Genomic DNA, 15,157 nt, shown 5'->3' on the forward strand with positions numbered 1-15,157 from the left:
CTGTTGTTTTAAAATATTCCTCAGGCAATTACTGAGTTCCATTAAATATTATTTTTTCCCAGGCTTTTATTTCCCTCCATCACTTCTAGGAAATCTTGCTGTTCTCTCATTTGCTTAAAACTGGAAAGAGTCAGAACCAAAAGGTTTCAAAGAAACAAAACTATGAGTAATTTTGTTGTATTAAGATAGAGAACACCCGGAGGCCATTTCCAGGGCGGGATTCAGAACATAAAAACCGGCCGGCAGACTGCTGCAGAAGCTGGATTCCCTGCTTGGGACATCAGGCGGGGAAAAGACACGAATCTAAGCCTGCGCAGAGGGGCCCAACTGTGAGTGTGAACTGTAAATATCTGTCTACTGTCCTCTTGTGTGAAACTCTTGGGAGTGGGGCAAAAGAGCTCCAGAAATCTGCTCTCCCTACCCCGGAGGCCATTTCCAGGGCGGGATTCAGAACATAAAAACCGGCCGGCAGACTGCTGCAGAAGCTGGATTCCCTGCTTGGGACATCAGGCGGGGAAAAGACACGAATCTAAGCCTGCGCAGAGGGGCCCAACTGTGAGTGTGAACTGTAAATATCTGTCTACTGTCCTCTTGTGTGAAACTCTTGGGAGTGGGGCAAAAGAGCTCCAGAAATCTGCTCTGCCTACCCCGGAGGCCATTTCCAGGGCGGGATTCAGAACATAAAAACCGGCCGGCAGACTGCTGCAGAAGCTGGATTCCCTGCTTGGGACATCAGGCGGGGAAAAGACACGAATCTAAGCCTGCGCAGAGGGGCCCAACTGTGAGTGTGAACTGTAAATATCTGTCTACTGTCCTCTTGTGTGAAACTCTTGGGAGTGGGGCAAAAGAGCTCCAGAAATCTGCTCTCCCTACCCCGGAGGCCATTTCCAGGGCGGGATTCAGAACATAAAAATCGGCCGGCAGACTGCTGCAGAAGCTGGATTCCCTGCTTGGGACATCAGGCGGGGAAAAGACACGAATCTAAGCCTGCGCAGAGGGGCCCAACTGTGAGTGTGAACTGTAAATATCTGTCTACTGTCCTCTTGTGTGAAACTCTTGGGAGTGGAGCAAAAGAGGCTCCAGAAATCTGCTCTCCCTATCCCGGAGGCCATTTCCAGGGCGGGATTCAGAACATAAAAACCGGCCGGCAGACTGCTGCAGAAGCTGGATTCCCTGCTTGGGACATCAGGCGGGGAAAAGACACGAATCTAAGCTCCGCTTCGCTACGCGGCCGTGCGCTCCTTCTAAGAAAAGAACACCATTGCAACAATAAGAAAAAATCACAATAAGAACTGTGCTATATCAGAGAAGCAAGCATTTCTCTCTGGACTGTCTTCTCTGTTGCATGCTCGGGCCTAAGATTTGTCCCAGTGTGAGGCTTCATCCACGGAGGACTCCCCTCCCTTAGAGGCAAGTCAGCCCATCCAGAAAGGGAGGAGCCAGAGGAGTGTGCTGCCTACATCATATAGACAATGAATACCACCACAACACGTAGAAAAACCCACAATACAAGTGTGACAATGGGGAAACAACGCAGGCCAGCATCAGACATAGAGAATGAAGATGACAATTCTGAGGACCAGATAATGACTGAACAACTAATCAACCTCTCAGATAAGGACTTTAGACTAGCAATATGGAAGGTGCTCAACAGACTCCAAGAAACCATGGATCGAGTTGAACAGAACACTAATAAGAACCAAGAAAATATGAAGGCAGAAATGACAAAACTCCAAACTGAAATAACATGTCAACTAACAGGACTGAAAAAGTCAGTAAACGAAGTGAATGACAAAATGGATAAGCTCTGGGACAGGGTATCAGAAGCTGAGAATAGACTTGGTGCTGTGGAAGATGAGATACATAACAATTCCATACAGCAGGAGAGATTGGACAAAAAACTTAAAAAATGAGCAGACAACGGAAAAATTAGTCAAAGAATGGGAAGAGATGAAAATAGAAGTCTATGATAAGATCAACAGAAACAACTTAAGAATCATTGGCGTCCCAGAGACCCAGGAAGAAAATTCCCAGGAAGAATCAATGGTCAAGAACATCATTAAAGAGAAACTTCCAGAGCTAAAGAATATAGGTGATCAAATCCTGCATGCTCGAAGAGTACCAACCAAAAGAGACCCCAGAAAAACCACCCCAAGACACATCCTAGTCACAATGACAAATCCCACAGATAGAGACAGAATTCTGAAAACAGCAAGATCAAAAGGGGAAATTACACTCAAGCAAGCATCCTTGAGATTTACAGCAGACCTGTCACCAGAAACACTCAATGCCAGAAAGCAGTGGTGGGATATTGTGACAAGACTGAATGAAATGAATGCTTCACCCAGAATACTATACCCAGCAAAACTCACTTTCCGGTTTGACGGAAGAATACATGGTTTCACTGACAAAAAGCAGCTCAGAAACTTTACAGACACAAAACCAGTCTTAAGAGAAAAACTGAAAGACCTAATTTAAGACAAGACTAACCAAAAGACACCAAATTTCGATATAAAGATGGCATTAAATCCCAGGACAATTCTTTCTCTCAACGTCAATGGTCTAAATGCACCAGCCAAGAGACACAGAGTGGCTAAATGGATCAAAAAACTCAATCCAACCTTCTGCTGCCTACAAGAAACACACCTGAATAGTCAGAACAAACATAGACTCAAAATAAAAGGCTGGAGAAAAATCATCCAAGCAAACAACACCCATAAAAAAGCTGGAGTGGCCATACTAATATCAGATAATGCAAACTTTATACTCAGGAAGGTTGTAAGGGACAAAGATGGACATTTTATATTAATCAAGGGGTATATAGAGCAGGAAGAATTCACTCTCCTAAACATATATGCACCGAATGAGGGGCCAGCAAAATATTTAATACAACTGTTGACAAATCTGAAAAATAATATCAATAACAACACAATAATTGTGGGGGACCTTAACACGGCTTTGTCAACACTGGATAGGTCAACCAGACTGAAACCCAACAAGAATATACTAGACCTGAGGAGAGAAATGGAAGAAAGAGGCCTAGTGGATATATATAGGACACTCCACCCCCAGAAACCTGGATACACATTCTTCTCCAATGTACATGGGACATTCTCCAGGATAGACTACATGCTGGCACATAAAACATATCTCCATAATATCAAGAGGATAGAAATTTTGCAGACTACCTTTGCTGACCACAAGGCTCTGAAATTATTTGTGAATTCCAAAGGGACTCAGAAGAAAAACATTAACACCTGGAAGTTAAACAGCCTCATACTCAATAACCAGTGGGTCCGAGATGAAATCAAGGAGGAAATCAAAAGGTTCCTGGAAACAAATGACAATAAAGACACAAACTATCAGAACTTATGGGACACAGCAAAAGCAGTACTGAGAGGAAAATTTATAGCTTTGCAAGCACACATCAGGAAGGAAGAAGGAGCTTACCTGAGTAGCTTAATGACACAGCTAATAGAACTAGAAAGTGCTCAACAAAAGGACCCAAAAATAGGAAGACAGAAGGAAATAACAAAGCTGAGAGCAGAAATCAATGAAGTGGAAACCCAAAAAACAATCCGAAAGATCAACGAAAGCAGAAGTTGGTTCTTTGAAAAAATAAACAAGATTGATAGACCACTGGCAAACCTAACAAAGAAAGAGAGAGAGAGAAACTTGATAACTCGTATTAGGAATGAAAAAGGAGAGATCACTACTGATATGACAGAGATTCAAAGGGTAATCAGAAACTACTTTGAGAAACTCTACGCCACTAAAAATGAGAACCTGGAAGAAATGGATAAATTCTTGGACTCTTATAATCTTCCACGGTTGAAGGAAGAGGATGTAGCATATCTAAACACCCCCATCACCATTGATGAAATCAAAACGGTAATCAAAGGTCTGCCGAAAAACAAAAGCCCAGGCCCAGATGGATTCACTAATGAATTCTTTCAAACTTTCCAAGAGGAACTACTACCAATCCTGGCAAGACTCTTTCATGAAATTGAACAAACGGAAACACTTCCAAATAGCTTTTATGAAGCCAACATCACCTTGATACCTAAACCAGACAGAGATGCTACAAAAAAAGAAAATTACAGACCAATATCGCTGATGAATGCCGATGCAAAGATCTTCAACAAAATCCTGGCAAATAGGATTCAATGCCTCATTAAGAAGATCATCCACTACGATCAAGTAGGTTTCATCCCAGGAATGCAAGGCTGGTTTAACATCCGTAAATCCATCAACATCATACACAACATCAATAACAAGAAAAATAAAAACCACATGATCATATCAATAGATGCAGAGAAAGCATTTGATAAGGTCCAACACCCATTCTTGATCAAAACTCTCAGCAAGATGGGAATGGAAGGAACCTTTCTCAATCTAGTTGAAGCCATCTACCACAAGCCAATGGCAAATATTATCCTCAACGGAGAAAAACTAAAAGCCTTCCCTCTAAATTCTGGTACAAGACAAGGCTGTCCTCTCTCACCACTCCTATTCAACATAGCACTGGAAGTACTTGCTATAGCGATTAGGCAAGAAAAAGATATCAAGGGAATTCAGATAGGAAAGGAAGAAGTCAAGCTCTCACTGTTTGCAGATGACATGATACTCTACTTAGAAAACCCTAAAGACTCCACCAAAAAGCTTCTAGAAACAATAGACTCATATAGCAAGGTGGCAGGCTACAAAATTAACACACAAAAATCAATGGCCTTTCTATACACCAATAGCAATAAGGAAGAAATGGACATTAAGAAAACAATCCCATTCACAATAGTGCCACACAAACTCAAATATCTTGGAATCAACTTGACTAAAAATGTGAAGGACCTATACAAAGAAAACTATAAAACTCTGCTCCAAGAAATAAGAGAGGACACGCGGAAATGGAAACGCATACCCTGCTCGTGGATTGGCAGGATTAACATCATCAAAATGGCAATACTCCCCAAGGCATTATACAGATTTAATGCTATCCCTCTAAAGATACCCATGACATTCTTCAAAGAAGTGGATCAGGCACTTTTGAAATTCATTTGGAACAATAAACACCCTCGAATAGCTAAAGCAATCATTGGGAAAAAGAATATGGGAGGAATTACTTTCCCCAACTTTAAACTGTACTACAAAGCAATAGTTATCAAAACAGCATGGTATTGGAATAAGGACAGGCCCTCAGACCAGTGGAATAGACTTGAATACTCAGAAAATGTTCCCCAGACATACAACCACCTAATTTTCGATAAAGGAGCAGGAAACCCTAAATGGAGCAGGGAAAGCCTCTTCAACAAGTGGTGTTGGCACAATTGGATAGCCGCTTGCAAAAAATTGAACGTAGACCCCCAGCTATCATCATGCACGAAGGTGAAATCCAAATGGATTAAAGACCTCGATATCAGCCCCAAAACCATAAGATATATAGAACAGCACATAGGCAAGACACTCCAGGACATTACAGGCATCTTCAAGGAGGAAACTGCACTCTCCAAGCAAGTGAAAGCAGAGATTAACAGATGGGAATATATTAAGCTGAGAAGTTTCTGCACCTCAAAGGAAATAGTGCCCAGGATACAAGAGCCACCCACTGAGTGGGAGAAACTATTCACCCAATACCCATCAATAAGGGGCTAATCTCCAAAATATACAAGGCACTGACAGAACTTTACAAGAAAAAAACATCTAATCCCATCAAAAAATGGGGAGAAGAAATGAACAGACACTTTGACAAAGAAGAAATACAAATGGCCAAAAGACACATGAAAAAATGCTCCACATCACTAATCATCAGGGAGATGCAAATCAAAACAACGATGAGATACCACCTCACACCACAGAGAATGGCACACATCACAAAGAATGAGAACAAACAGTGTTGGCGGGGATGTGGAGAGAAAGGAACTCTTATCCACTGCTGGTGGGAATGCCGTCTAGTTCAACCTTTATGGAAAGCGATATGGAGATTCCTTCAAAAACTGGAAATCGAGCTCCCATATGATCCAGCTATACCACTCCTAGGAATATACCCTAGGAACACAAAAATACAGTACAAAAACCCCTTCCTTACTCCTATATTCATTGCAGCACTATTTACCATAGCAAGACTCTGGAAATAACCAAGACGCCCTTCAACAGATGAATGGCTAAAGAAACTGTGGTACATATACACAATGGAATATTATGCAGCTGTCAGGAGAGATGAAGTCATGAAATTTTCCTATACATGGATGTATACGGAATCTATTATGCTGAGTGAAATAAGTCAGAGAGAGAGAGAAAAACGCAGAATGGTCTCACTCATCTATGGGTTTTAAGAGAAATGAAAGACATTCTTGCAATAATAATTTCCAGACACAAAAGTGAAAAGAGCTGGATGTTCCAGCTCACCATAGGAAGCTCACCACAAAGAGTGATGAGTTTAGTTAGAGAAATAACTACATTTTGAATTTTCCTTATAATGAGAATGTATGAGGGAAATGGAGAGCCTGTTTAGAGTACAGGCGGGGGTTGGGTGGGTAGGAGGGAGACTTGGACATTGGTGATGGGAATGTTGCACTGGTGATGGGTGGTGTTCTTTACATGACTGAAACCCAAAAACAATCATGTATGTAATAAGGTGTTTAAATAAAAAAATAAAAATTAAAAAAAAAAAAAAGATAGAGAACACATAAAAACTGAACAGAGGGGTCAAAGTATTAGCACAGTGGTAGATGTTTGCCTTGCACGTGGATGACCCAGGACAGACCTGGGTTCAATCCCTGGCATCCTATATGGTCTCCAGAGCTAGGAGATATTTCTGAGTGCAGAGCTAGGAGTAACCCCTGAGCACTGCCAGAAGTGACCCCCCAAACTAAACCAAACCAAACCAAACCAAAACAACAACAAAAATCAAAGAGTGTATACTGCACAGTAGTATTACTGATAAAATTCACTGGAGCAAAGAATCAAGGCTCAGGGACTCTCACCTCTGTGGAAAGCAGAACAATGAACTAATTCAGTGTTAAGGAGCATATCCCCACAGTAGAGTGAGAAGGGAGAAAAGTCGAGATCAGTGGGGAAAAGGAACTGGCAAGACCAGCAAGTAGGTACTAGACAGAAATACAAAGGACTTACAGAATCTAATTTTATATTAGCTCTTGTTTGGACAAACAAATATGCGGTACTTATTAAGAAACAATAGTGTGCTGATGAAATATATGCACCAAATGAAGGAATAGCGAAGTTTATAAAGCAACTGCTCTATGAAGAGATATGTTGATAGCTGCACAATAGTAGTAGTTAGGCATTAAAGTGGTAGGCTTTAAAACAATCCACTCTAGGGGCCAGAGAGATAGCATGGAGGTAAAGCGTTTGCCTTTCATGCAGGAGGTCATCGGTTCGAATCCTGGCGTCCCATATGGTCCCCCGTGCCTGCCAGGAGCAATTTCTGAGCCTGGAGCCAGGAATAACCCCTGAGCACTGCCTGGTGTGACCCAAAAAAAAACAAAAACAAAAAAACAAAAACAAAAAAAAACAATCCACTCTAATCACTGACATGACCAACCAAATAGAAAACTACTATAAAAAAAAGAATCCTAAATGAGAAAAAGGAAGAATCAGTAATACTAGACATGTACTCCCCAAATCCAAAATATTGACTACACATTCTTCTTTTGTGCACATGGAACGTTTTCCAGGATAGATCACATGAAAGGCATAGGTGTCAAAAAAGACCTGTCAAATATAGGTATTATGAACAGAATTACATCAAGCTATTTTCCAGATCACAATGATACGAAGATATAAATTAAGCATAAAGCTATAAGCAGTACTTCACAGAAGGCAAGTCCGCTGTTTGTGACGTCAGGCTGGGGAAATCTATACCAGCCCAGTGGGGCCTGACTGTGAAAAACTGTGAGTGCTGCCTGTGTCTATTTTTCTCCTGTCCTGTCTCCTAAACCTTTTGGGAGTAGGCTGAAAAGGGCCCAGAAAATTTGCTCTCCCAGAGGCTCATTCAAGGGGCCAGAATGCTAAGGGACTGCTTCTTAAAGTGAAAACTGGCTATAAGCAGTACTTCACAAAAGGCAAGTCCCCTGTTTGTGACGTCAGGCTGGGAAAATCTAAACCAGCCCAGTGGGGCCTGACTGTGAGAAACTGTGAGTGCTGCCTGTGTGTGTTTGTCTCCTGTCCTGTCTCCTAAACCTCTTGGGAGTGGCCCAAAAAGGGCCCAGAAAATTCGCTCTCCCAGAGGCTCCAGAAGAGCATGGCCACTCCGCTTCACTATGCAGCCACGCGCTCTTCCTAAGGAAAGAACACTGCAACAAGAAGAAATAATCACACTAAGAACTGAGCTAAATCACTGAAGCCCAGAATCTATCCCCAGACTGTCTTCACTGCTGCATGCTCGCACCTAAGATTTGATCCTGTGTGAGGCTTCATCCACAGAGGGCTCCCCTTCCTTGGAGGCAAGTCGACCCACCCAGAAAGAGCAGAGCCAGAGGAGTGTGGCCGCGCACATCATTTAGCCAATGAATACCACCACAACACATAGAAAAACCCACAATACAAGTGTGACAATGGGGAAACAACGCAGGCCAGCATCAGACATAGAGAATGAAGATGACAATTCTGATGACCAGAAAACGGCCAACCAACTAATCAATCTCTCAGATAAGGAGTTTAGAAAAGATTTATGGAAGATGCTCAAAGAACTCAAAGAAACCATGGATCAAGTTGAACAGAACACTAATAAAAACCAAGAAAATATGAAGACAGAAATCATAAAACTCCAAACTGAAATAACAGAAAATTACAGGCCTGAAAAACTCAGTAAATGAAATGAATGGCAAAATGGATATGCTCTCCAACAGGCTAACAGAAGCTGAGAATAGAATTGGTGCTGTGGAAGATGAGATAAATAACAACTCGACACAGTGGGAGAGAATGGAACAAAAAACTTAAAGCAAATGAACAGACAATGGAAAAATTAGTCAAAGAATGAGAACTGATGAAAGTAGAAGTCTATGATAAGCTCAACAGAAACAACTTAAGAATCATTGGTGTCCCAGAGACCCAGGAAGAAAATTTCTAGGAAGAATCAACGGTCAAGAACATCATTAAAGAGAAACTTCCAGAGCTAAAGAATATATGCGATCAAATTCTGCATGCCTGAAGAGTACCAACCAAAAGAGACCCCAGAAAAAATAACCCAAGACACATCATAGTCACTATAACAAATCCCACAGATAAAGACAGAATTCTGAAAGCAGCAAGATCAAAAAGGGAATTACATTCAAGGGAACGTCCTTGAGATTTACAGCAGATCTCTCACCAGAAATACTTAAGGCCAGAAAGCAGTGGTGGGACATAGTGACAAAACTTAATGAAATAAATGCTTCGCCTAGAATACTGTACTCAGCAAAACTCATTTTCAGATTTGACGGAAAAATACATGGTTTCACAGACAAAAAACAGCTCAGAAACTTTACAGACTCAAAACCAGTCTTAAGAGAAATACTGAAAGACCTAATTTAAGACAAGTCTGACCAAAAGACACACCAAATTTCTATGTAAAGATGACATTAAATCCCAGGACAATTCTTTCTCTCAATGTCAATGGACTAAATGCACCAGTTAAGAGACACAGAGTGGCTAAATGGATCAAAAACTCAATCCAACCTTCTGCTGCCTACAAGAAATGCACCTGAATAGTCAGAACAAATATTGACTCAAAATAAAAGGCTGGAGGAAAATTATCCAAGCAAACAACACCCATAAAAAAGCTGGAGTGGCCATACTAATATCAGATAATGCAAACTCTATACTCAGGAAAGTTGTAAAGGACAAAGATGGACATTTTGTATTAATCAAGGGATATGTACAGCAGGAAAAAAAATCACTTTCCTAAACATATATGCACCGAATGAGGGGACAGCAAAATATTTAATACAATTGTTGACAAATCTGAAAAATAATATCAATAACAACACAATAATTGTGGGGGACCTCAACACAGCTTTGTCAACACTGGATAGATCAATCAGACTGAAACCCAACAAGAATATACTAGACCTGAGAAGAAAAATGGAAGAAAGAGGCCTAGTAGAAAAAGGAGAGATCACTACTGATATGGCAGAGATTCAAAGGGTAATCAGAAACTTCTTTGAGAAACTCCAGGCTACTAAAAATGCGAACCTAGAAGAAATGGATAAATTCTTGGATTCTTATAGTCTTCCACACCTATATTCATTGCAGCACTATTTACCATAGTAAGACTCTGGAAACAACAAATATGCCCTTCAACAGACAAATGGCTAAAGAAACTGTGGTACATATATACAATGGAATATTATGCAGCTGTCAGGAGAGATGAAGTCATGAAATTTTCCTATACATGGATGTACACGGAATCTATTATGCTGAGTGAAATAAGTCAGAGAGAGAGAGAGAAAGAGAGAGAGAGACGCAGAATGGTCTCACTCATCTATGGGTTTTAAGAAAAATGAAAGACATTCTTGCAATAATAATTTTCAAACAGAAAAGAGAGAAGCGCTGGAAGTTACAACTCACCTCATGAAGCTTACCACAAACAGGGATGAGTTTAGTTAGAGAAATAACTACATTTTGAACTGTCCTAATAATGAGAACGTATGAGGGTTATAGAAAGCCTGCCTATAGTACAGGCGGGGGTTCGGTGGGGAGGAGGGAGATTTGGGACATTGGTGATGGGAATGTTGCATTGGTGATGGTGGTGTTCTTTACATGACTGAAACCCAAACACAATCATGTATGTAATCAAGGTGTTTAAATAAAATATATAAAAATAAAAAATAATAAATTAAGCATAAAATAGAAAACTGGTAAAAGATCAGTTGGAAAGTAAACTGCATGCTAAATAACTACTAGGTCAAAAAGGACATCAAAGAAAAATTAACTTTCTTTAGAGAGACACAATCTATTAGAAATTATGAGGCAAATGGAAAGCAATACTAAAGGAGAAGTTCAAAGCAATATAGATTCATATTTGAAAATAAAAAAATGTTTAGTAGTCTAACTACAAAGTTTGAAAAACTGGGGAGGGGCCTGGGAGATAACATAGTGGTAGAACATTTGCCTTGCACGCAGCCAATCCAGGACAGATGGTGGTTTGAATCCCAGCATCCCATATGGTTCCCCCCCTGTGCCTGCCAGGAGCGATTTCTGAGTGCAGAGCCAAGAGTAACTCCTGAACGCTGCTAGTGTGACTCTCCCCCCAAAAAAAACCTGGGGGAAAAAAGCAACAATGAACACTCAAATAACTAGAATAAAGGAAATAATAAAAAGCAGAGCATAAATAAATGATAATAAAATACAAAAAACAATACAAAGGGTAAATAAAACTTATAGCTGGTTTTTGTTGTTGTTGTTGTTGTTGTTGTTGTTTTAATGAATGAAAAAGATCGAAAAATCCTGCACTTGACTCCTAAAGAAAAGGGGGGGAAACCCATATAACTTGAGTCAGAAGAGAAAATATTACAATAGGCTCCAACAAGAGCTCATAACAAGTTATAATAAACTAATCTAAAATAAATGGATGAATTATTAGGATTATACAACCTCAGGATTCAATAAAAAAGTAGCACAACTTGACAGAAAAATCATGAGCATCAAAATCAAAACAGTAACTAAAAATATCCTCAGGTCCAGTTCAGTTCACTGGTGATTTCAACCAAACCTTCAAAGAATAATTACTACTTGTAGCTCTAACTAAAGATTTTAATTTCTTTTTTTGGTTTTGGGGCCACACCTGATGACATTCTGATATTACTCCTGGCTCTGCACTCAAAAATAGCTCCTGGCTTGGGGGACCATATGGGATGATGGGGGAATCGAACCACAGTTCATCCTAGGTCAGCAAGTGCAAGGGAAATGCCCTACCACCTATGCCACTGCTCTGGCCCCAAAATATTTTAATTTTTTTTAAAAGTAGTCATTTCTCAAGCTCTTACAATTTATCCCTGTTGGGATGCACCTCCCCAACAAATCTCAGGAAATAAATGAGATTTATCAAATATCAAAATGTTATATATATATCAAAATGTTAATTTATCATGACCAAGTGAGGTTCATTCCGGGAATGTAAGGTTGGCCCAATTAATGTATAACACCATATCAACAAAAGGAAAATCTGTTTTCAAGTGACACAGACATTAGAATCATCTCATTAAATAAAAAGATTTTTGGATTTTAGGACACCTGGTTGGGGTTTACTCCCAGCACTGTGATCAGGTATTACACCCTGTGTTGTTCAGGGGAACATATGCAATGACAAGAATTGAAGTCAGATCAGGTAAGGTCAGCACCTCACCTGCTGGGCTATTTCTCTGGCCTTATGTGACAAACATTTTAAGCAGCTATATTACAAGTACTTACACAATAATATTATTTACTTGAAACAAATGTGATAAGAGAAGCAGTCTAAGCAAATAAATTATTTGAAAAATAACCGAATGGAAATTTTAACACTGAAATAATAACTAAAACTTTAAGAAGCAATGAATATGTTCAACATTATAATGGAGGGTACAGAGAAATGAATAGAGAATGGAATACTACATGATACAAATGATCTATTCTTTATTTTTAGAAAAAGCCACCAGTTATAGCCTTAGAACATTTACTGGGAAAGGTTTTTATTTACTTCAGTTAAAACTACCAATTCTGATAAATAGAATGTGACATATGCATATTAGTATTCTTTGCTTTAGGGAGCTTGTATATGGAATAAATAACAATTTTGAAGATCCATAAAAATAGACAAAGTAGACTTCCTTGCTCACCAGCAGATTTCAATACATTACTTATTCTAGTCATCGCTGAAGGAATAGAATTTTATTCTTTGCAGTCATTCAGTCCTACTAATCCTATCCACACACATATAATTCAAAAAAACTAGTTTATCTCCAGTAATGAATAATTTTATGAGGAGGTTAACTAACACTTGAATTTATCTCATATTATTTACCATAAAATGTCAGCAGTATTCTCTAGTTTTAAAACATTTGTCTTCAAAATATGTAATATGTATATGTAATTACTTTTGTGGGAATTCAATTTTCTACAATAACTAAATGGTCTATAAATAATTGGCTCCTAAAACAAAAATTAATTCTGACCTAACAAAATTTTCCTAAGAGACATATTTCCAGAGACAATATGACATGGCTTGTAAGGGGAATAACTACCACTTCTTTTGATAATAATTGGTCATTTTTAATTTGGGGGGGCCACCAAGGCTACATGCATATAAAACAAATACTCTGATATACTTTGCTGGCCCAAAATATCAACTTAATATCATTAAATAACACCCCAAAATCCAAATCCAATAGTTTAGATAATAAATAATTATAAATATTTAAATGATTATACCTGACAACCAAAGAAAAACTGTATTCCCTAACTCTTCTATAAATTCTTCATCAAAGAGTTCACAAGATTCTGGAAATGCTTCCTGGAACGCGGCATAGATAGCTTGTGACAAACAGTCAGGATATACCTATTAGAAAGAATCCTATGAGAATATTTTCACATTTTTGCTATCTATCTTAATTAATACAGAACTTATGATTACATTTATAATGTTATACATGCTACAATATTCCAAGATCCTGCTCTTGGCCATTTACTACTTTTTTTAAATCTGTAATTGAGGAATTTCAACCTAAAGAAACTGAAAATAAAGCTAGCCAATTTGACTATTTGTTGAAACTTTCAATAAAGAATAATGGCAATTAATATATTATACTTATTTCATTTATCGTTGTTCTTATAATTATGTCTCATGACATATATAATTCTAATAAAAACATATGTGTATATATTAGTTAAAATATAATTGATATGTAACTGTGTAAGTCTAAGAAATACATACATTACTGGATACATATGTATATTGTATTTTTACCGCTGAGTCCTTAGCATTCAGATAAGTATTTACACTCACATTTTTATTCCTTTGTAATGTAAAATATTATGTAAATTTTAGTATTGTAAGGCACTCAGGAAAATGATCTAATCCCAGAAATCTGTGAAAGTTAATTTACATAGCAAAAGAGTTTTATAGAAATCTGTTTTTGGGGATCTTGAGATGGTGAAATGATCAAATTATTTAATGGGCCTTAAATGTAGTTACAAGTATTTTTTTTTTTTTTGGTGGTTTTTGGGTCACACCCGGCAGTGCTCAGGGGTTATTTCTGGCTCCAGGCTCAGAAATTGCTCCTGGCAGGCACAGGGGACCATATGGGGCGCTGGGATTCGAACCATGACCTCCTGCATGAAAGGCAAACGCCTTACCTCCATGCCAACTCTCCGGCCCCCACAAGTATTTTTTAAGTATGAGGAAAGTTCTGACTATAGAATAAGAAAGTATATAGCAGAAAAAGATAGTAGTGACATGACCAAAAGCTCAGGACTACTGGCAGCAACCTAAAGCTAACAGAGGCAAGGGATGGATTTTCCTAAGTCTCCTATATCAATTAACCATATTGAGGCCCTGATTTCTCCTTCATATAGCTCATTTTGGACTTTAGGGTTCCTAGTTTTATAATGAATTTCTCTTTTAACTTACCAAGATTATGATAGTTTGTGACAGAAATAGGAAATTAGTCCATTAGAGCCTAAATTTGATGGTAACTGATAGTTTTCTTTGAAGAATTCCACTTTTGGGGGACAATAGTGGAGATAATGTTTTTACGTGTCAATATATTTAATTTTATTGAATTAATCATGTCATTTTCACTAACAGAAACTATCATATTTGTGGTAAACAAAATCACATATCAGATTATACTGATGATCAAAATTAAAAAACTGAGCAAAAACAAGGGTAACTTTGAATATTTCTGGGCAAAGACATCATTTATAGGACATTAAGGGGGAAAATCAAGTGTCAAGCTTTTAGGGAAATTTTTGAAGAAATATCAGTATATTAAAAGAAATGGAAGTAAATGTCATACTAAATATGTTTAGGTTCCATCAATTTATACTGATTAGTAGAACCTGAAGTAATTACTTCCTGTTCTTAAATATAAAGTTCTCTTCTTTGAGAAGGATGAACTAATGGTAATAATTCCTACTTATCTGTATGAGTTAACAACATAAAAATTGGTCATTGAGAGATAAA

General features: G+C 38.5%; 1 protein-coding gene across 1 annotated transcript in view; it reads right to left on the bottom strand.

Annotated features, from left to right (window-relative positions):
* Positions 1 to 15,157, bottom strand: part of FAM227B (family with sequence similarity 227 member B) — a 46,305-nt gene that overhangs the window by 9,147 nt on the left and 22,001 nt on the right. Inside the window, exon 9 of the mRNA XM_049781707.1 lies at positions 13,405 to 13,531. Within this exon, the coding sequence (XP_049637664.1) occupies positions 13,405 to 13,531 (127 nt within the window). The remainder of the gene's footprint in view (positions 1 to 13,404; positions 13,532 to 15,157) is intronic.

This window comes from Suncus etruscus, chromosome 10 (genome assembly GCF_024139225.1).
Source record: "Suncus etruscus isolate mSunEtr1 chromosome 10, mSunEtr1.pri.cur, whole genome shotgun sequence".
Taxonomy (NCBI): Eukaryota; Metazoa; Chordata; class Mammalia; order Eulipotyphla; family Soricidae; genus Suncus; species Suncus etruscus.